General features: G+C 40.2%; 1 protein-coding gene across 1 annotated transcript in view; it reads right to left on the bottom strand.

Moving 5' to 3' along the window:
• Positions 1 to 23,389, bottom strand: part of sema4gb (sema domain, immunoglobulin domain (Ig), transmembrane domain (TM) and short cytoplasmic domain, (semaphorin) 4Gb) — a 56,314-nt gene extending 32,925 nt beyond the window's left edge. Inside the window, exons 1-2 of the mRNA XM_008287537.1 lie at positions 23,325 to 23,389; positions 15,010 to 15,295 (exon numbers count right to left, since the gene is read on the bottom strand). Coding sequence (XP_008285759.1) covers positions 15,010 to 15,154 — 145 coding nt within the window. The 5' untranslated portion in view covers positions 15,155 to 15,295; positions 23,325 to 23,389. The remainder of the gene's footprint in view (positions 1 to 15,009; positions 15,296 to 23,324) is intronic.
• Between the last annotated feature and the right edge of the window lie 580 nt (positions 23,390 to 23,969).

Raw genomic sequence — 23,969 nt, 5'->3', positions numbered from 1 at the left:
TGCTCTGAGTTTGCTGAACCTGCCTCGTAGTAAAGATAGATTTTCTGGGAGCTTGTATTCTTGGCCCATGCAGCATTGCACTCTCAATTTTTCTGTGCATTTACTCTGCTAATCTTCTCACTACTGCTGCCAGTGATCGTTAAAGTTCTATTACAGTTTTCTAATGAATAATGTGTTAATTGTCCCTTATTTGTCACGGCTCTGCGGTTCGGTAAGTTCAAAGCTGATCTAGCTCCCTTTTAAATCAGGAACTATCAAAACAAGATCCAAATCAAGCATCTAATGCCAGGTGTAGGTGGCTGTCAGATTTTTGTTACTTGTGCCAAAAAAGTACTTAGGTGCCCCACCAAGCTTTATCTATCCTCTGAAACTTTACAGATACGATGAGTGAAAAATCCACTTATCCGTGACACTGTTACTACACATTAGAGAGCGAGGAGCATGAATTAAATGCAAAAATACACTCCGTTATAGGTGCAGGAGGCAGAGATCTGGATTTCTTCCCTCTTCCATCTGTTCCAAGCTCCTTCAACCAGACGAGCACACGTTATAAAGCGCAAAATTAGCTGAGCTAAAAGCCAACATCCTTTACAGCTTCACGCAGGACTCAAACCTTATCTCCTAAGTGTTGGTCCTCTGTTTAACTCATTAAGACTCCATGTTTTACTCCCACTGCAGTCTTTGCTGCTCTTTATACCTGTTCAGCGTTGAAAAGATTCTCCCATCATGAGCTATATTTTCTAAAGCCTGAACACAGAGCCAAGACGAGGTGCAGAAGTCCATTTTCCTCTCCCACTACCTGAATATGCTGAAAGCTTATTATGGATTTTTTTTTAACGCCAAAAAACATACTTCAGCCTTAAGATCATGCAAAACATTTCATCAGACGCATTTATTCTGACAGAAAAATGACATGTTTTCTTTTTACAGTCAGGTTCAAGCTATTCATGAAATCCTGCTGAACCAGTTGAAATGATGAAACTCCGTGTTTACGCAAGACAAAGAAAACAAACTTCGGCACTCTTTAAGGCCCGTGACTCACCTCAACTATCTCGACAACAGCGCTGCTAAAGCTTTTACTGCTCTAATGCACGGTGATGATAATGAGGATGACAGCGAGTCTCCCAGCGTGTTTGATCGTGCATAATACAACATGATGAAAACTGTTTAGAGTTTCCCCAACATCACATGGAAGGCGTTTTCATCCCCGCATGACTGTCCGCTCGTCTAACCGTCACATGGACGCACCGGGTGATGACAGCACCTATCGACTCCCCGCAAGACCACAGACTGAGTCAGACCACAGTCTCTCTTTGCCGCCCACCTTCCTTCCTGCCAGCCTTTTTTCTTAGCATTTCTATCACTGACAGCCAGACAACCACAGGGATCCTCTCACCGGTCAATAATTAGGTTATTATCATACTGGTTCTGTCGTGGCCATAATACTAAATATATGCATGCCAGCTGGGAAGAATGACACTGCATATGTAGAGTCCTAAAATATTCTTTTGTTAAGAGCAGCGACATTTAAAAAATACATTATTTTATCTTCAAAACCTTCATCTTGAGGCATTAGAGTGAATGCTGTCTGCAAAAAGCAAGTTAGTGAAGATTTTCCAGCAAAGAGAGGCCAATAGATTCATATTTTTTTACATGTTTTTCCACTCTTCAATCAATTAAAAGCCTGAACAAAATGAGCAACATCACTTTTGGGATGCTAGCAATGGTAGGTTCTAGAGGAGATGCACTAATGAAATAAATGGAAGCCCATTTCATATTCTCATGAGACTTGTTTGGGCTTTGCAGCTTTATTAGTTTGATTTAATCCATCTGTATTTATCTCCAAATAAGCCACTGCATTAACACATATTGTCGAGGAACCGAAATGTCTTCTCGCACACAAACTGAGAGGCGAAACATCTGCGAGTGTACTGGACTGTTTCTAATGATTTAACGAAAAGAAAACAAAGGCTGCAAGAAGCCTAAAGGATTTCAGGAGACTTAACATAAAAGCAGCGAGTAGAGCCTGTTCCTTTCTTTGTTTATCCTCCGTGTAAACAAGTCAAAAGTTTAGCCAGATTATCCAAACCGTTTTATTTTGGAGGTAAGATCGAAAGTGAGTGCACCCGGATGTCTGTAATAATCCCTGTCTGAAGAGAAAAAACCTGAGAGGGTGAGCAAAGAGGGTTAAGGTTGAACCAGTGGGTAAAATATGATGAATGTTGGCAGCAGAAAGTTTGTTTTAAAGTGTTAAAAGTTACTGAAAACGTATCATACACACATATCCATCTGTGCAAAGTCTCCAAACATTTGAATTATGGCAACGTAGCCTAATAAAAAGCCCTATATTATGCTCTGTGATCACTGTTCATGCTTCAAAATCCTCTTTGCATGAATTCTAACGTAAATCAGCATCACATCAGTTTCTATATAAACCAGCTGAGCAGATCTGTCCCTCTCAAACTACACAAATACATTGAAAACATAACTAAAAACGCAAATGCAATAGAAAAAAATATAAAACAAGGCATGTTTTTGCTCGTCTGTCAGATATTTTGAAATACTTCAGGATTTAAATTAGTCCAGTGTTTATATACAACAGACTAGAATTAAAATGTTGCTTATGATGTGTAATATATATTCAGCCTCGTTGCCTAAAAACATCCCCATCAACCACCCGACATGTGTTCTGTCAACAGAATAAACCTTGCAAAATTGTTCAAACCTTCAAAAACTCTCTCCAGATCATCCAAAATAAAAAGCTGGAAAGTTTCCATCAAATGTCATACTGTTGAGTCAACATCCGAACCAATCAGCTGCTCCGAGGTCACGCTATTTTATTTAATTTATCCTATTAGAACAGAAAAATACGATAAATTTAATTAAATGAAAAATGCTGAAGATCAGAATCAACAATCTTCCAGGTCGATCATCAGTTGAACAGGCAGAGCAGAAAGAGACAGACTGATTTAAAGTAGATGTTGGCCGATTGTTGAATCTGATTCTTTTATATATTTGCATTGTTTTGCCTCACCTACGGCACTGTCCAGTTCTGAATTTGTACAAAAAGACACAAAGACGTGTTTTTAAACTGTGGCCATCTTGATTTTTATGATGTAATTGTTCTCTATGTCATTGTGAAATCACAGCAAGTTGGTATTAAATTGAACAGAAATCCAGCCAGCATGAATAAAACTGTGAAATTATTGATTCTGCGCTGTCAGGGTTCACCTTAAATAAGCCAAATTTCTCATCAAAATAGGTCTTCTCATGCACTGCTTGGCCCCTTATGACTTCTTTCCTGTGATGTTGTCGTGCTCTTACGTCTAAGAAACAACTTGGGGTAGAAGCTGTGAATATAGGTTGTAATAAGGTGGAATTATTCTTTAAAAATAACGCTGGTTATAAAGTTTTTGTTTGCAGAATAACACAATAATCAATCCAAAAGTTCAATTCTGTGAGCTAAACTTTCTAAGAATGCTCACCGCTGCTTCCCACAGCGACTGCGACTCTCAGTGAAATCCACGGGCGAGACTGTGTGACTGTCAGCTATTATTTCTCAGCCTGTCAGACTCAGAATTGAGTGAGCAACAAGCAGCTACTCCAACAGAGCCAAAGGTCAGGACGCGCCAGGAGGGGATTCATCTGATGGGTGGGTGGGGGTGATCACGCTGCAGGGTCCCCAATCTGGCACAAACAGAGCTTTATGTGCACCTGAAAGACACGCACACAACACAACCCAAAGCTACGCATACGAGGGCGACGGTGAAAGTAAATGCAAACTCGCGCGAATAAAAAACATTAACGATGGCCTCCTCACGCTGAATACGCTCTGAGATCATGTTTATAGGAAGAGTCGTGCAAACACAACGGCGACCCAAGGCAATATAAAGAGCTACACGTGAGTCATCCAAGAGTGAGCAAAAGCCTTGGTTTCTGTCTTATAAAAATAGTGGCTGCATGATATAACAAGCAAAGCAAACTGATGAGAAGGACAACAGTGACACAAAATGTCCTCGGCCCCAAGGCAGCGGAGGCACGGCGACCTTGGTCTCAGATCCGGCATGACGCGACCGTGTGCTGCTGCCTCTCAATCTTCACTGACAAGCCATCCAGATGTATAAATGAGAAAACTCATTTTCTTTTTTTTTAGTCCGAAGCCAAAATCAATGGGCTGCAATTACGGCTGTGCTCTAAAACCAATCTGTCAGCTGCGTTTGAAGATTTAAGAAAATAAATTAGTCTCTTTTACCTGAGAGCGCACACACACTACACTGCACACACACACACACACACACTACAAAGTACAAAACATGAGCGGAGATGTGTGGAAAGTACAAATACACAAACCACGTGAGCCTCCAGAACAGCAAGTTTGAGGCCACAGGCACAGATAAAAACATGCAACTTTTATTTTGAAAAATGGGATAACATTACGAATAAACTCAGGCTGCGGTGGATCATTTCCTCTACACTGGGGCTTTTTCTTTACCTTCAGCTAATACAAACACTGAATCTATTGTAGGAAACAGAATTAGACTCATTTATATTCCATAACATTTTGCGATGTCACGCAGTGCAGACATTTCCGCCATATACTGATGCAGAAAGAGCACAAATTGGTGCCTAAAAATTAACTAGAATGCAGGAAATGAAGTGTCTGATGCTCTAAATTCCCCTCAGGGAGGACCTCCAGACTAAGGACTGACTGATTAGCCAATTATCAGAATCGAGATACTGCAACTTTTCAGATTATTGGTGTTGTTTTTTAAACCAATTTTCAAACAAACAAACACACAAACAAATCTCAGTCAACAGCACCATCTGATTGGTTACACATCACAATGCGTGTAATTGTTTGTTAATGGATCTATGATTTTTGCAATTAATCAATTAGTTGTTTGGTCTATAAAGTATCATAAAAATAAGAAAAATGTCCATCAGTGTTTCCCAAAGCCCAAGATGACATCTTTAAATGTCTTTTTTTGTCTAAAACCCAGAAATATTCAGTTTACTGTCATAAAGGAGGAATGGGAAACAGAAAAAGTTCCCAAATTAGACTTTTTAAATTAAAAAATGACTCAAACTAATTAGTCAATTATCAAAATAGTTGGTGATTAGTTTAGTAGTAGACAACTAATTAATAAATTCCTTCACTAATCAACAGTGAAGGACAAATGGTAAAGTGTTCCCTTTTAGTTAAAAAATATGTAAAAAGTTTGTTATTTATAATTCTCACTTTAAGTGCAAATGTAAATTAGTTCTAAATAACCTTGATTACTAATATTTGATATTGAAATCGACATTGAAATCCTGCACCAGACCCCCAGAACTCAACACATGTATGAGGCCACATTAAACTCGACATTACTGAAACTAAAGTTGTTCTTTGTTTTATAATTTTTCAAAGCTTTGGTTATGGTTTGGTAAGGTTTTAACCCATTAACCAAAAAGGCCTTGTTTTGGATACGATGTTGTTAAGGTTTGTCACTGCAAGCAACATCTTCCACCTTTAACTTGTAAATACACTTTATATACATATATTGATTAGTGCAGCTTTAAAGATTGATGGAACCAAAATCAAAACATGACATTTCAACTATTTTATATTTGCATTGTAAGCACTGTAATGAATATTTAATTAGCAACAGACCCACGCGGATGTCGACCCACGGTTCCCTGAAGCCACTGTTTTGTATCCACAGCGAGCACACACACACACACACATAAACACACACACACACACACTGTACCTTGTGCTCTCCTGCAAAATCAATGAGGAAAGTCAACAGAGCGCTGAGGTGTGCCAGAAGCCTCTTAGCCTGCTGGCTGGTTTCTATTTACTGTTGTCATCTTGTATACATGTGTACATTTGTGTGTGTCTGTGTGTGCTAACCGGTTTGTGTTAATGTTCAGACTACATCGTTCGATGAGGGGAAGAGGTCAAAGCGACTGTCCCTCAGAAACATCTGTCAGTTTTTCCTGCAACTGCACACACACACTTGTACACACCTTGAAAAAAGCAGTGAAGACATTTCTGTCAGTGACTCAGAAGATCTGAGGAGTGTGTGTGTTGTGTGTGTGTGTTGTGTGTTCACCAGAGCAACCGTGTTTCAACCGACACTGAGCCGTCACAGGTGGTGCAGCCAGAATGTGCGCACTCATGCTCAGACATTTTCGTAATCCTCCATGCGGGGTCCAAGATGATAGTAAATCCACTGTGTGTTTGTGAGTCTGGCACAGTCACTGGACTGTGTGTGTGTGTGTGTGTGTGTGTGTGTGTGTGTGTGTGTGTGTGTGTGTCGTCCGGCGTGAATCACCGATCAGCGGACTCACAATGGAGACCACGTGACGCACATGCACGTGGTCACAAAAAGATTTGGGAACAAATGCTGGAAGGAAAAAACTGACTTAACTTCTTCGGACAGTGTCACAACTGTCAGTTGTTGTCAACTCGAACTGCGGCCCGAAGAGTCAATGAACATGACTCTGTGTTACGTAAGCAATTATACACAACGGTCCTCGTGCGAGACAACAGGCAGAGGTGGAAAACAGGAAGTTTGGCGGTGTGTCATCAGCTGAGTCCATTATTTTCAATATGAGGACATGCGCCAAACACCACAGACAAATGCAGAAGCTGTGATCAAACTGAAATGTGTTTCTTAAAGTTTGTTTGTTGTCACTAAAGTAGTTAGCAGGTACTCTTACAACAGTTACCAGTTTAATATAGAATGCTTTTTTTTTTTTTTTTTTAAAGTAAGCAAAATAAAACTAAATGGTAAATGGTATATAGCACTTTTCTACCTTTGCGGCACTCAAAGCGCTTTACAATGTTTCTCATTCACCCATTCACACACACATTCATACACCAATGACGACAGAGCTGCCATGCAAGGCGCTAATCTGCCATTGGGAGCCATTTGGGGTTCAGTGTCTTGCCCAAGGACACTTCGGCATGTGGGGGGAACCGGGGATCAAACCGCCAACCTTGCCATCAGTGGACAACCCACTCTACCACCTGAGCCACAGCCGCCCCACTACTAGCAAATAATCAGAATAAACTGTCAATTTGTATGACTTTAATAATTCAGTCAGACATTTCTTATTAAGAGAGGGAAACAGTGCGGTTTGGCCCTAAACCATCTGGTGGTTGGTAAGATTTTCATTCTGGAAACATCACTTTAGGTCAACATCTGAGGTCGGACTTGCATTGATATAAAAATTGATTTTTTTCTGCACATGGATGTAGAGTTGTGTTACTGTCAGGCCCATTTTTTGACACAATCTCGCACAAAAATAAACAACAATTAAGGAAAATGATTTGATTGATCAGTTGTTTCAAGCAAAAGACTAAATAACATCCATTTAGAGTACTGAACACGCTCCGTCTACTCTGTATATACTGCAGTGGTGGAATGGAACTAAGTGCATTTACTCAAATGCAAATTAACATCCTTGACCTTACTTGAGTGTTTTAATTTCTTTATTTCAGCTGTATACCAACATTTCACCACATCTCAGAGGCAAATTCTGTACTTTTCACTCCACTGCTTTTGTCTGGCAGCGTTCCCTACTAGTTGCTGTTCGGATTACAGTCTTTCATACGCTTCCTGTCCAGTGAAAACCGCATCTCTCCAAATTTTGGTAATTTCCTAAGTTTGTGATGAACAGAAGGATTAAGTGTCCTTTGTGGCTTCATCAGCTAAATAATCAATTTAAAACTCCACTTGGATTGGCTGACAATGCTTCACCACAAAGATAAAAGAGGGCTGTGTTTCTTGGCTATTTAGAGATATGAGCTTCTGAATGGCAAGTGATGCTGCAAACTTAGGATGAAACTACCAACAGTATATAAAACAACTAAAACTAGCTCAATCTTAACATCTACAACAGTAAAATGCAACATACACATTAACGCAGCTGTAGCTATCAATGCAAACACTTCATATCTAAAAGTTAAACACTGATTACACAATGAGTGATTTTACTTTTGATGCAAATTTTCAAGATACTTACATCATTTTACTTCATAATAGTTTTGAAAGGAGGAATTTCACTTGCAGTGGTGTATTTCCACAGTACAAAATTAATGCCTAAGTAAACAGATCTGATTGCATCTTCCACTACTGATATACTTTTACCCTAAAATGATCAGTACACCCAAGTATTTACTCTGTAGCAGTGCATCTAATGGTGTTCTGTCACGCATACAGCTGTAATTTTGTCGAGTCTGGTGTTGAAACACAAACCTTTGATATTCTTGTCTTCACCAAAGTACACTCTGCTCAGCCACAACATAAAAAAGAACTGGCAAGTGAAGCAAGATAATATTGATCCTCTTGATATAAAGTAATGTTCTGCTGGGAAACCGTGGGTTCAGGCATGTATGTGGATGTTACTTTGGCATGTACCAATAAACTAAGCATTGATGCAGACCAAGCACACCCCTTCGTTGCAGTGGCCCTCTTTTAGCAGAACAATGCAACCTGAAGCACCACAAAACTGCTCAGGAACCACTCGTGGAACACGACAAAGAGCCCAAGGCGCCATGTTTACGCCCTGTCGAGTCAGAGGTGTTTCAGCAGCACAAAAAGAACCCACACAATATTAGGCGCATGGTCTTAATGTTGTGGCTGAGGACATTAAAGACGAGCTTTTCAATTCAGAAAAGAAGAAGCTGAAAAAATTCTGCAGCAGCCTCTCTTTCTAACACCTTCAAATGTCCTTGATAGGCTGGATAATCCACAGCACTTGCTGTCAACAGCTTTTATCGGGGCCACTTCTTCATTAAGAGGTGGATCCAATGAGAACCGTTCACAGGTTTATGATTCACAGAACCCTCTCCATCTGGTGTGGTTTTGACACCAGATGGAGAGAGTGAACTGTGAAGTGCAGGAAAACATGCACTGCTACTCTCGTTTAACCATGGCTGCTTGGTAATTTGTATATTCTCTTCAAATTCAGGTCAGCTGCGTTCAAGATCAAGTCAAATTATCCTCATGTCTGTCTGGATTTGAACACACTGCCAGAATGTGGATCGGTTTTCCACTTATGTATGAATTCCATTCATTCTATTTATTACTGGCAATAAAACCTCTGTTGGCATAAACAGATACCACTATAATGACATTTGATGAAATTAACGCTTTAAAAATCTATATTTATGAACAACAAATGTGCTAAATTTGATCCGAATATTAAAATCAGCCCATTTTTCAGGAACTTTGAGGTTCGAGGAAAACAGGAAGTTTCTCTGATGTGCATGCTCAGGATTTCATGAGCACAAATGTCAACCACTGTCAGACTGTTAAGTATCAAGTCAAAGCGGCGGTCTTGTGTTTACCACAATATTAATGATGACACAAACATAATACCTCTTTTCGAGCTTGTGTCACAGCCAGAACTTTCACAGGAGTGTGTTCAAGCGGGGAGACTGCTCACTGAGATGGAAGACAGCCAAGACTTTCATCTCAGAAAAGAAACATAACCCCTACACACGACATGCAAATAGTCCCGGTGTTATTTCAGGTCTCTAGATGCTATCAACGAATCACCAACAAGATGCTGTCAAGAGGAATCACACACCAGTGCCATCAGAGGGCAACGTGATCAAAGCATTGGGGAAGTTTCAGTGGATTTTATAGGTTCAAAGCATGAAATGTCACCACAAACAGGAAAAAAAAAAACCCAGAATGGTGCCAATGTGGTGTAACAACAGTGGCTGCAATGGAGATTAAACGCCTTCGGTTCGAGCCTCGGCCAAGCTGGTAGTGTGGGTAAATCATCGGTGTTCAATATGTTCAATAAGGAGCAGATGCAGCTGCTCAGGCTGTTTGCTAAGACAGGAATAGAGTTTCCTGGACACTAAATTGGTGATCATCAGCGGCCTGTCTGCTCAGCACTGTAATTACCATCGTGGATCTAGAAAACACTTCATCTACAAAAAAAGCATCAAGCTGGCAGGTTTTATTATGGCTACCACGGTAATAAATCTGCTAGCCACGTGGAGTCCTACTACCAAGACCTCTTTCGCCATCTCAGCGTGTCATAGCAGCAACAGACAACTTACAGTGCATCAATATTTCACAGCTGCATTACTTCAGGTCTGGTGGAAAGACGCAGGAGAAAGCCAAAGCAGGCACCCCACGGGCAACCAGTGGAGTTCAGAACACAGTCAAGCATTAATCTCACCTCTGGGAGAGGAAAAAAAGCCAACGCGTCTCGGAAACACACTAACACAGTCTACATTCAGTTGTCACATTTGCCAAAAAAGGTACACACATAATTGGATTTCTGAAATTGGATATTTTCAGGCTTGGCTTTACATGGAAGAGGCCCTACTACTGTGACCTTTTCTTGATAAACAAGCAATATGTTGATCTGTTTTCATGAAAGTAACTTGCTACCCACATTGGGCAAACTGCAACAGAAGATAGTTACAAAAACTGATCCAGTCTGGGTTGACTTTAATTCTCTTTTAACCCTTTATGGGGCAAGTGACCATATTTGGTAACTTCTTTGGACGTTCAGTATGTCCATCCTGTGCCTCCCCTTGAGGTTGAAGAACCATGTGTAGTTTGATTTAGTACTTATATTAGTGCCGATATCACTGCATAATGAAAAATGTCACAACTGTTCCAGGCACTTTAGAAACACTTTGTTACTGGTTTGCATTGAACCCCACTTTGATCTATTTCTTGAGATTAGTGCCAATACCACTACCCCAAGAAAAATGTTACTAAATGAACTTGCCAAGTACTTTATTTAATTCAAATTCAAATAACTTATTTATCCCCTTGAGGCAATTAAAAATAAATAAATAAATAAAGTTGTAAAAAAAAAAAAGTATTTATAAATACTTCGTTACTGGTTTTGTAAATCATTACCTCAAACTAAAACGTTTCTAGTTTGTTAATATTCTTTTATTTATTATAAATTCCCTTTTTTTTAACCGTAGACGGGCAGGTTGATACACGGTAACTTCATTCATCTTGATTTGCAACAGTTTTTTTTCTTTTTTAAGTCACAAAAGTAAAAATATCTTGAAATATCCTTCAATGACACTGAACAAATTTTCCTTTTCCAAGTATTTCAAGGAGTACCCTATAAAGGGTTAAACCTAAAAACAAGCAGTGGATATGATTCACATGATAATGGACTTTGTCAGTAAATCTTGTGCTACTTTCCCCTACGTATGATGTTTTGCCAGAGTTGCGTTTCCTGAATCTCTGCAATGGGTTAGTGGGTAAAAGGTTAGTTCATAGACACAACAGACACAATAATGAGGTTAAGACCCAAGATGAAAAATAGTATTTTAACCTGTGCTGCTAACTGAATATTTGGTGAATTGTGCAGAGCACCTACATAGTATGTTCTGTCTATTTTCAAGTTTATATGATGAAATAGTTGCTTATTCAGACATTCACACTGTAATAAAGAAACAGTGGAAATCTGGTAGCAAGGATGCCAGAAAAAGTATGTTAAAAAAAAAACAGTAGAATACTATCACGCCCAAAGCTGTAAAAAAAAAAAAATAACAACTTTGAAACTAATAGCAAATATATGTAGAATAATGGTACTTTTTGCTTGTTTAAATACAGTTAAAGAACAACCAATTCGTAAAAATGGACCTTTCATGTGGATGTTATTGACGATTTTGTGCTGTTTTCTTTTTCTGTTTTTACAGTTGACATGAATATTAATACATTGTCTGTGACTTTACAAGTCATCATCAGCAATTAACCAAAACTGTATAAAACTCTGTAGAATGGTTTAACGGCACCCAATTATCATTCTGCTCTGGTTGCTCTGGTGTGACTGTATTCCTTTACAACAATCAAAATCGTCTCGGGCAGTGCTAAGCCCGGGATGTAGCAATGGTGGCCCTGTAAAATAGTTTTTGAGTGACTAAAATGGCTAAATTACAAAGTATAAAACAAGGCAACAAAAAACAAGGAAGCAAACGAAAACAAAACAAGCAGGGCTTTCTTATTGCACAATCCAAACTTTTGGCAAAACCTGACATTTTCAGTGCACTGCATGGTAGTAGTTGTAGATGTTTTCCATCATAAATAAGATTTTAAAAACACTAACAAGCAGGCAGCTGAAGTGGTGGAGGATGCTGTGTAAAATATGTGATGGAAATTGCAAACTTATACCTAACGTCTACAATAGGTGGGTCAGAGTAGTCCAGTATTTTCTCTTTTTAGCTCTACTTTGGTCTCCACCACCTCCTGAGTGAAATATCTGGCTCTTTAGTCGCTAAACCCTCAACTATGTTCAGCTGCTACACACTAACCTTGTATGTGTGCTGTGTGTGAACAGCTGCAGCTCACAATGAGACTGATGAAAGTGTTGAAGTTGATACAAAACAATAAAAACTAGGAAGACATAAAAAAAAAAAAAGGTCCACAGAGCTGAGAGAAACTGCAGACTTGCAGGTGATAATTCTTTTTGAGTTTGTCAGTATAAGCTGCCAGTTTCACATTATATTTAATCATTTACTTTATAGTTAATAAGAAGAAAAAATGATTAGCGCAGCTCTCGGTGATAAATACCACACTTTCAGCATCACTCATCGGATAGAAACATTTATTAGAACCGTGTCTTTCTTTCCTTTGGCTTCCTTCCACGACTGCATAAAATCATCTTGTGTGATTTTCCTTCTTATAAAGCTGTGCTCCCCCTGATGCACCATGTCCTTGTACTCCCACTCAAGCGAGCCGTCAGTAAAGCATACTGTAAATTAATGAGCGCCCCCTCACCCGGCTAAGAAACATAAGTCCTCCCACAGAGTCTCCCATAGGTAGTGACACCCACAGATCATCTTTGTGAGAAGGAACTCGCCTCTTCCTCATCCTCCCCGCTGACATGTGTCTGCACTGAGGAGGTGGGATGCAGATTTTACGTGGCACCAAATGCACGGCCAAACGGCACACATCCGCACGAGAGTGATGAAACGCATGCTGACACACATGCACACCCTGCACTCTCACATGCCTCCTCTGATGATTAAAAAGTAGGTCAAGGACAACTTTCCACGAGGGCAAAGGGAAAAATAAAATCTGTAATGAAAGACCGGCTCTGGCTGCAGCACAGAGAGAAGTGCCCACAGTATGTATGATTTATAATCCGAAGCAGAGATGTGTAAATAAATAGCCAGAAGCGTGACAGTTGGAAGGAGGTTTTCAGAACAGACAATTACTTCTCTCCATGATGCACTAACAAACTTACTTAATGAGGCTTAATAAATTGTACGTGGAGTCCGATGTGATGAACTCTTCGGAGTCAATCGAGTGTGCCCTTTTCATTTGTTTGATAAATAACCAACTGATATCAGTCATCGGTCCGGGGGCTTCGTCTCCCCTGTGGCTGTTGTAAACATCTCCACACAATAGTTGCTATAAAAGTAGTGCTGCATTCAATATTTGTGCAGTTCTTAGCTCTGCAGAGTCTTCCATAAATACTTTTCACTCAATATTTCTCTACAGCTCCACAAATCAGTGCATTGTGAGGCAAAACTTGGACCTTGAAGGAGGATTTCCTCTCTCTCCAGCAGAAAGCAAACAACATAATCATGCTCTCCAAGCAGCAAACACACAATACGAAGTGGCCCCTCCTCTGTTATGCTCTCATCTCTGAGTGATTGTGATTCTGAACGTCAAGCGGCGTATCCTCCAAAATATCATCTTGCACTGCAACACTCTCAACAGCTCTTGTGATATTGCGCCGGAGAGCTCGGCTGGCAAAAGAGTGGGTCCCTGTTCACTCCACCCGTCCGCTAATAATACTCGTCCTCGGAGGACTGGAGAGGAGGGAAAGTGGAGAGGGGTGGAGTGAGGTAAGAGCGCTGCCATCCAGTCCTAACAGCGCCGGAGTTCCCTCCTGGCTGCAGCTGCGTCGGTAGCCTCTGCCGCAGTGATGGGAAGCGAGGAAAAAAGGGAGGAGGGAAAGGTGAGCCGGTGGTTCTGATGATGTGTGTAAATACTCACTCTGTGGCAAAACACACCTATTCAGCAGTATTTTCAGCACGGACACTAATCAGGTCTACTCGCTTTTATGGAGGCCTCTTGTCTATTGTTTCATTAGAAGTGTTTGCTGAGCCGTGTGATCTAGGACAGGGCATGAGAGAGGCGATTAATAACTCGGAGCATGAAGGAGCTGTCTTCATGGCCAACTTCGAAAACTGTGCCACTTCTTTAACGGTGGCGGGGAGGGAGGGGAGGGGATGGAAGCCGGTGTTGGTGAGCTCATGCACGTGCGTTTGCATCGATGCATCTAGAACAGGGGTTTTCGCAAATTTGACACCGTGAACCTCCCTCCAGACATGTTCCAGACGAATACAATGCACCACATCCGCTCCCTGTATTAAATTCAGCGGGCTTCGTCGCTTCTTTGTCTTATTTCTCTTTAGGCGATAATCATGTTGCCACGTTTTGCATCTGCTGCTGCCATTACGCTTTGAGGGATGTAAACAGCGAATCTAATGTTGCCACTTGCACATTAAGTGAAGACTGCGGGCTGCAACCGGAGCCCTGCATATTAAGGCAGTAAGCGTTCACATTTTGGTAAATTGGCACTATTTAAAGCAAGACAGTTTTCACTGGGTTGCTTTGACACGTAGGAAAACATGATCTTGTGATTCTCAGCTACATTTTGAGTATCTTTTTTCCATGATGTCTAAGCAGATTTACTGGTGTGTATTTAAAGCAGCCATAGGAGATGAAGATATCTAAGTATAAGTGACGATGAATCTGAGATGTGTGTTCAAATTTGATGAGATTAAGGGAAGAAGAAGTAGCTTAAGTACCTTGACTGCTTCCAAGAACTAGATTTCCACTACTGCTGACCATGCTGGCAAACCATCAGACTAAATTACAGTAACTAACTTGGAACACTGCACCTGTCCCTTTTAGCTCCCACAGTATCTCTACCAAATTTCTTCACTCTGCACTTTGCATTCAGCTACAACGGTGCCTCTCACAGTTTAAAATCCTGTTTGCCCCTAACCTTTGGAGAAGACAGTCGTCCTGGGAGTGACATCCAGGTCCAGGGACGGGCTGAAGGGGAAGGCCCACAGCTGTGATAGTCTGTTCAGGAGCATCAGGAGCAGCAGCAGGAGCAGGAGGGGCTGGACTGATCTCTGGTCTCCCATGTTTGAACACGCAGACCCGGGTCCAAGCACAGCCTCGCACAGGCTCAATTTGTCACACACGAGAAAGTCTGACTGTGTAAATTGTGTGTCTTCGGGTCCAGCAGCAAGCGGATGCAGTCTCCAGCTGAGAACACACTCGGTCTGTGCAGAGAAAGAGAAAAACAGAGCGTATAAGTAAAATAGAAATGATCCAGCATACTAAACTAGATACTGTTGCACTGGGGTGGAACTGAAATCAGTCGCTTAAGAACAAAAAGAATGTTTGCTCTCCAACCTGAGGGGATAGACTGTACTGTATTCATTGGTAATGTTCAAAATCTCCCATCCTTTACTTAAGAAAAAGTTTTATCTGCAAAATATACTAAACGGTTAGTTAATGTAGCCTCATTATACAGTAAAACCAGCACTTGTGAATAGATTATATGAGAAGAATAAAGTGTTTAGTGGTTCCTCAACTAAGGGTTGGACCTCCTCCAGTGGGTCTCAAAATAAATGTCATCCATTTGGTGGAGAGCAAAAAGATATAACTGTTTTTTATTATTTACAATGGTAACAGTTAGCATACATTTTAAACTACTGTAGTGCATTGAAGGGTGCACAATTTTCATTGAAATTTAATATAGCAGGTGTAAAAAGCAGCAGACAAAGCACTGCAACACTGTAAATAAGCATCGTGCTTGAGTAAATGTACTTAATTATTTTCATTCAAGGATTCAAGGATTCTTTACTGTCATACCAGGACACGTTTCCACATGACATGGCACGAAATTAGTACTCAGGGCCCAGTTGTATGCCAATAGAAATAAAGAAAGAGAAATAATAAGAAAAAATATACAATTAAAATTGAAATTAGGATTTAAAAAATTCCGTAAAGTGCCCTGTGTAGCCCTGTGATTGACCGGCAACCTGTCCAGGGTGTCCCCTGCCTTCACCCTAAATCAACTGGGATAGACTCCAGCCCCCCCACGACCCTAGTGAGGATTAAGCGGTGTATAGATAATGGATGGATGGATGGATGGATGGATGGATGGATGGATGGATGGATTCTAATAAAATCACCACAAAACAGGTAATACAAATCTGTCCGTAATGCCCCCAATGTGTAACAGAAACAGACATAAATGGTGATCAAAACTTCCACAATAAACCTTAATACAATTTGCCATGAATAGCTTCTCTTGCCAGCTTGAAGTCATGCAGAGAAACTTCCTTGCTGATGTGCATCATCGCCCTCTGATTACAGCCAATTAGTCAAAGACAATGGCTGAGGTGCGGTTACATAAAAGCACCATTTAAAAAGTTTTGCGAAGTTAAGTAACGCACCCCTGCGCTGCGATATTGCAACACGCAACTCCATCTCTTAATTAGCTGTGTGCACACTGGAGCAGCATGATGGATAATCTAGAGATTAGGCCGCATGCCATCAGCACAATCTCCGCCTGGCTGCCCGTTCTCCGGCTCTGTCACTGATCAAAGGGTCAGCGCTGTGAATCCCGCTCTGCTGCACGGTGACACTGGAGAATTCCCAGCTAAATCTCCACGGCTGCTGCTGCTAATCACTCACAGCGCCGATTCACAATGAGGCTCATGACCCCTCTGTTAGCAGTTTGGGTGCGAAGCTCTGAAACTATCCTGTCAAATGACAAAGCAGGAGAAGAGATGGGGAGGAGGTAGAGGTGTGGTGAAGGGATCCCCTTAACCGGATGTATTTACTTAATGTGGCTCAGGTGAGGAGCCCTTGCAGAAAATTTGCTAATATTATATTTATGTATTTCAGATTTATCGAGTGCCAGTTTCAGGAAAGCTTTTATTCTAAGAAACAGAGATAATACATTTTTAGCGGAAAAAGAAAAAATGCACCATTGTCTCATGATAACAACGATGATAAGATGTGATTGAAGCCTCCAGAAAAACCCAGTAAGCGAACTGTAAATTAAGATTACTACATTAAACCACAACAACAAACACTCAAATGGAAAACAAAACTGCCTTCATCGTTGGTCAGTGTTGGATTTTTGCTTGAGGCAGCTGGATTCTCATGAGATTCATGAGATAACGTGACAATCCATCCTGCCAGGCTTCAGGCTAAGCACTTGTGGCCTTAACCACAGCAGTTCAGACGAGTTAGCGTCCTGTGAGGAACTACTGGTAGCTGACAGCTCAAGTTAGCATGTGATAGACAGATAGTTTTCTGCAACATACGGTTAGTGAGCTCTTGCTATTTCTGAATAATTTTGCTGACCTTAATCACAACAATGGAGCCACTAATAAACACCTCGAATGCATTCTGTCCGGAGATCAACTGGCATGGATTTGTTGTTGTTTTTAGGGCCAATATCGATGCAGATTGTTGGTCATCAAGAAAGACAGGTAACCGATATTTGGAACCAATATATATTAACAAAGGTGACTATAACTGAACATGTAAAAAAGAAATAGGTGTGATCGAGCAAGATTGATCAGTTTGTCTCCTGCAGTTAGGTCTCCTGTTTTCTCTATTTTCTTAACCTTTTATCACTTTTTACTGCCCACTAATTACGCTGCATATTTTAAAGCACTATTAATTATTGTTTTCCAGACTGTTTGATGGTAATTTGTGGCTGCCCTCTAACTTAGCCGATAGCGAGCCTTAGCTACTGTGAGAGGAGCTAATTTCCTGGTTTGTGTTTCTTGTTCAGTTTTTTCAATCTCTGCTGGAGAGACATTTCTGAGATCAAAAAGTGACGACAGACAGAGAGAGGAGGCTGCATCAACTAAAGTCGTGCATTTTTAATCAATAATCGGCCAATAAAAATACCAATACCGATAATCAGAAAAACGCCAGATATCAGCTACAATAGTCGGTCAGCCTGACAGTTGGTCTACCCCTAAATTTGTCCCACAAACACAAAAGTAAGAGGTGATCGCATTTGCAGGATTCCTTTCACCTCCAGAGCTACACAGTCAATAAAACCCTTATTTCCAAATCAAAGCTTTACTGATTTCAAACCTACAAGGACAAATAAAGATCCATCAGAAGTTGGATTCCCGTCAAACAACATACAAGTGGTGCCCCTGCCTGTGATGCTGGCTGGACTGTTTCATACTTTTTTTTGTAAGCCTGACTTGAATCACGGTGAAGATCTGCAGTATGATGATCGCAATCGACTGCAAAACCATGTGATGGAGGAGAATCGACAGTATATCACAAGTTTGCACCATATAGACAGCCTTAAAACAGATTTAGCATTGCACTCTTAAAGAGTCAGACCTGCATTGATACTGAACAAAAAAACCAAAAAAACAATGCAGTAGAATCAGATAGAATCTCTTTAATTCCACACTTTCCTCTTCTTTCAAAACCTTGGGACCTGCATTATCCACAACAGTGGATAAAGTCTTGAGCTGCAAGTGCTGAGAACCGGGCTACAGAGGTCACTTCTTCATAAATCCACACCTCCCTATTTACTGTGTTTTCAAACTTGCTCTCATCAGACTCAACCAGCCAAGAAAACTGTCTCACACATGCGTTAGTTGCTCCACCAAGACCTGTACACAGACTTTGATGTGTAAAATCAGAGCAGTTTCCCTTTGTCATCGCGAGTGAAGAGAGAACAGCAGCGAGTCTTGTTTGATGAGTGCTACTGCGAACACCTCCAGAACCATTGTCTGACAAAACTGTGACAAAACAGAGGACATCAGACGAATTGCTGCCGAGAAGCCCCCCTTTTTACTTGCGCTTTTGTCATCTGCTGCCCTCATGCAACACGCAGCAAACACGCCATTGTCTCAACACATCTGCATTGGCTCTGTTCGCCATGGCGTTGACAGCACCGTGTTACGAAAAGCACGATAACTCCAGGAGGGAAGAGTAAACACATCTGCCATTGCGGTGGCACAAACAATGCGTCACGCATGACGGGGAGACAAGAGGAATTGAACAAAACAGCAGGCAGCGACCAAAACACCTTTTTACTCAATTTCTTTCCGCTTATTGATTCGTAGAGCTAAAAAAAAAAAAAAAACACCTGCTGGGACATTTTAATTTCAGCTACTGTTGGTTTCTGCCATTTGGTGCTCGTCAAACATCCTATAATGAAGTCATTACTAGTCTCCGGAAAGGTTTTTGCAAAGTATGATGTAACTGTTTTCCAATATGAGCACCTGTCAGGCCGGCGCAGAATGATTTGCAAAATAAGTATCTTGACATTTCTGCAGAGAGGTCAATAAAACATTTAGATGATGCCTCTTAAAATGCAAAACGCACCATTACACCTTTGACTACTGTTGTGCTGTTAACGGGGTATGCATTATGGACAATATGTCACACTTGAATGTGATATTTCTACATTTCTCTCTTATTAATTCTGTAGCAGTGAGATCTGGCACACAGCTGGACCATAAATGAGATTAGTCGCACAATAAACGAAGAATGAGTGGGTTCACGCTGTGGGCCACGTTCACTGGGATATAAATATAAATAATCTGCCTCTGTTTATTCTGAAAAGACATACTACGAGCCATAAAAGAGCTCAGTTGAGGTCATGCCATCCCACTCACACATAAGAATGTGTAATGACTTCTTGAGGCTCTAATGGCTAAATATAAAGTGAGGTAAAGCATTCAAAAAGGCTTTTCTTCTGCTTGCTGCTTGAGCTACTTTTCAAATCATCCACTACACACTATAATGCTTGATGACAGAGGCTGAAACTTTACGATGAAGCTCAAGCATTTCTAGGTCAGAACTCTCCACATTTTGATGAAATAACGTTCAAAAAGTCTATTTTATGGCGCATAAGGAAATTAACTTTGTCTTACAACTCATAAGGCACATTAACTCTTAAAAGCTTTAGCTACAATTCTTTCCAACCACCATCTTTTATTGAGTCATATGCACAGTGAGCAGTGTACCGTTCTGCTTGTGTCTGTTTTGATGTGTAAATAAAACTGCTAGGCTAATTTCAACGTAAAGTTTTCTAAAAATCCATCATAAACACTGTGCTTCTCTCTATACTTAACCTCCTGTGCCCATCTGAATCAGAGAGATTGAAGAGATGAGACTCTTCAGACACTGGAGCCACTTTTTGTGAGCATACAAGGTGGAACAAAAGGCTTCATAAATGGTTTGTAAATGGCTTAAGTACTATTATTTCATATAGCGATTATGAGTAAAAACTCACAACTGCTATATTTCAACAATTTCCCTGAGGTTTGCACCAAAGGGATCAATAAAGTTCTATTTTATTCTACTCTATGAACTGCTAATATAGCTGGGAGCCAGTTTTTAGCCCTTTAGGTTCGTCTTTAATTGATAGTGGCAAGATCTGATTAGTCACTAAGAACCATTTACCAAAGTCACACTGTTTCAGACGTATCACTAACTTGTCCTGATGTTCAATTAGCAAGTTTATTGGATTACTTTGAAAATGATTCCACTCCAGCAGCTATGAAATAAAAATAACATTGACTTAAGTAGAATTTTTTGACTTTTCATGCTTCTTTACACTCAAAGCTATAATATGTATAATTACTGCTGATACTGAATAGATCAACAAGCTGCTTTCCTCTGCAGAAATGGGCCTAATCTGCCGTTTCAGCCTCTCTGTTTCCACTGATCTGACAGCTTCAACTGCAACGTCAATGTCAAGCACGCCAAAATAACAATGAATAAATGCTCCTGGACATAACTCCAGTTCCAAAAGCGCATAGGAAAAAGAACAATGGAGGTTTGCTTTGTTAGCCGACATCAGGGGTGGGCAATCCTGGTCCTCGAGAGCCCCTATCCAGCATGTTTTAGATGTTTCCCTCTTCCAACACACCTGACTCAAATGATCAGCTCATCATCAAGCTCTGCAGAAGCCTGATAACGATCCCGATCATTTGAATCAGGTGTGTTGGAAGAGGGAAACATCTAAAACATGCAGGATTGTGGCCCTCAAGGACCAGGATTGCCCACCCCTGGCCTACATGGTGAGTTCTCAGTTGATGAAGGCAATGCTTGGGAAGAGAAGACGGCATAGACAAGCAGAAAAATGGTTGTCGTCTCTGAGTTTAACAAATCAGCTTTGAGATCTGCGCAGTAGTGTTTCAGGGTCAGTGGAGTAGGTACTCTTTTCTTCCCCGAGAACGTCCCTGAAAGAGGTTCTACGGGGGCAGTTCTTGAAGGTGGAACATGCACAAAGGGTGGGTCGCCCTAAAATAACTCCAGCAATGGATAACAGCCCATCGTTATGTTTTCATTACTTGTGTAGTTATTCCAGCTGTTTACAACAATGTGAAAACCCAAAGAAATCCATCATTTTCTTTAGTGTAACTGTAATTTTGGTCACTTGCCAAAGGCCATGCTTGCTTTAGCCCCTACAGACAACAGGATGACACAGAAGAAAGATGACAAAGTCCACTAACTAGCAAGCTAGCCACTCTTTTTTTTTGTATCGCTCACTCTTGATGAATCACTAATATTTTAGTATCATTGTTTTGATCCCCCGACTGATTCACCACATAACGTTAGCCACGGTAGTCGACTCATCTGATGGTAAATTAGCAGTTAGCGTCACTGACATTACCTGCAGCTATTTCATTAAAACAGAAATGACACAATGTGACTAAACGTATTAGGAACAAAGTTCTAATTCATCACTTCATCCGTGAACATGAGTCACATTAGATAGACTTTCAAAGGGAATGGTGGTGAAGACAACAACAACTCCCATGATCCCTCACTTCTTCATGACATCATCAAACTACATCATTCGTTATAGTTTTGATTGCGAGACCTTTAGGCAGAAATTACATAATGTGCATTTGATTGGTTCTATATTTGTAAGGACAACCTTTTTGTATACATTTTTCTAACAATACTGAGACAAGTTAAGTCTCAAATTAACATAAAACATGTGAGGCACCATAAAATATGCAGATTTCTGTAGATTAAAGTGTCCAAAAGTATAAAAATCTGTTAGAATTAGCTCCACCGTTACGTTCCACAACAACGAAATGCTCATACACATTGCAGCCAAACTTATTAAGCGCTTGAACTGATCTACAAAGCTTTACTAAACTTAATAGTTATTAATTTAATAACTATAAGACTTAATAATGATTTGAAAAAAAATCCCTGGTTACACCTTATGAAGAACATAAGAAGTAGCAGCTTGCTCTAGAACCGCAACCTACAATTATCTTCACTCTCAATTAGTCTGACTATTATTGTCCCCGATTGATCATTACTCCTTTTGTCTATAACATATCGGAAAATTGTAAAAAAAAATCCAAGATGACAAATGTTTTGTTTTGTCCATAAACCAAAGATTTTCAATTTACTGTCCAGAGGAGGGAAAAAAAAGCAAACAAAAAGAAATAAAATATTTACACTTAAGAAGCTGGAATCAGAGAATTTTAACTTTTTTCTTTAAAAAAAAAAAAATACTCAAACGGATAAATCAACTATTCACATAGTTAAACAAAAAATGTTGTAATAATTGACAACTAATTAATCAATGGCTTATTTAAATGATTAATTAATATTATCAATAAAGCTTTACTTGCAATAAGACTTGGAATACATTTTACATTATGCAATAGAATATAGGGTATTTATACTATTACTTAACATCTTCATCAATTTAATCAGGCAGCCAAACTTAACAATGAATGTAATAGTTGACAACTAACTGATTAATCGATTAATCATTGCAGCGCCACACTGCTTCTTGGATTCATTTAGCTTTTTCCTAAATAATAACAATAAAACGAACACTACTTAAACTATTTATTATTTGTTCTTGGTTGAAAAACGGTTAGAAAAGGGTTAACAAATGGTTTTAAAGGTTAATTTTAAAACAACAACAACAGACATATGAAGACATTCCACGCAATGTTGATTTAACTTGGCAAAACAAGTGATTGCAGGAGCAGAAATGCATAGCTGCGTTGAACTTTCCGGGATTTTCTATGGTGTGTGTGCAGCTTTGGGCTCCGGACGTGGGCGCATCCAGCCATGTGCACCTGTCCGACCTGGACTGCAGCACTGAGCGGCTCCAGCAGCGCCGCGCGCCGCTCAGTCACCTTCACCTGAGCGCTGCACATCCATGAACAGAGAAAAGTAGGAGACGCGGTGCAGGGAAAAAAACGTAGAAAAAACAAAAAAGACAGAAGAAGAAGAAGAAGAAAACAGCCAGGACTCACTCACCTGCTCTTGTTTCCTCGCAGCTTTTCCTCTAAAAATCCTCTGAGTCGTCCTTTCAGCGACCAAACACCGAGCTGCTCTGCTGCTCTGCTGCTGCTGCTGCAGTTACCCAATGCTGAAACACAACCCACCCTCACTCACACACACACACACACACACACACACACACACACACACACACACACACACGCAGGCTGATTTCATATATTGCGACCATTTCCTCATTTCACCTCTGCTTTATTTCTCCTCCATTCATTATCATTTAATTCTGGATAGTTGAGGACACATCTTGATTCATACTGGACAGGTTTTGGACAAAGTTTAACTCACGTTGGATATATTTTTGAGTCATTTTGGACAGTTTTGGGTTCATTTTGGACACGTTTCCAATCGTTTTGGACATTTTATTTGGTCATTTTTTACATATTTTAGTCTTTTATGGCAGATTTTTTGTCATTTTGGACGAATCTTAAGTCGTTTAGGACAGTTATTAAATCTTTTAAAATAATTTGGAACACCCTTTTAGTCATTTTGGACACATTTAACTTATTTTGGTCTCGTTTTGAGTTATGTTGGATATATTTAACATTAACATTCTATTTTTTTAGTGTCATTTTTTAACCTTAAATAACACATTATGCATAAATA

This window comes from Stegastes partitus, unplaced genomic scaffold, assembly GCF_000690725.1.
Source record: "Stegastes partitus isolate 25-593 unplaced genomic scaffold, Stegastes_partitus-1.0.2 Scaffold505, whole genome shotgun sequence".
In the NCBI taxonomy this organism is placed as follows: domain Eukaryota; kingdom Metazoa; phylum Chordata; class Actinopteri; family Pomacentridae; genus Stegastes; species Stegastes partitus.
The sequence above is the reverse complement of the archived record's forward strand: the minus strand, read 5'-3'. Positions and strand labels throughout refer to the sequence as shown.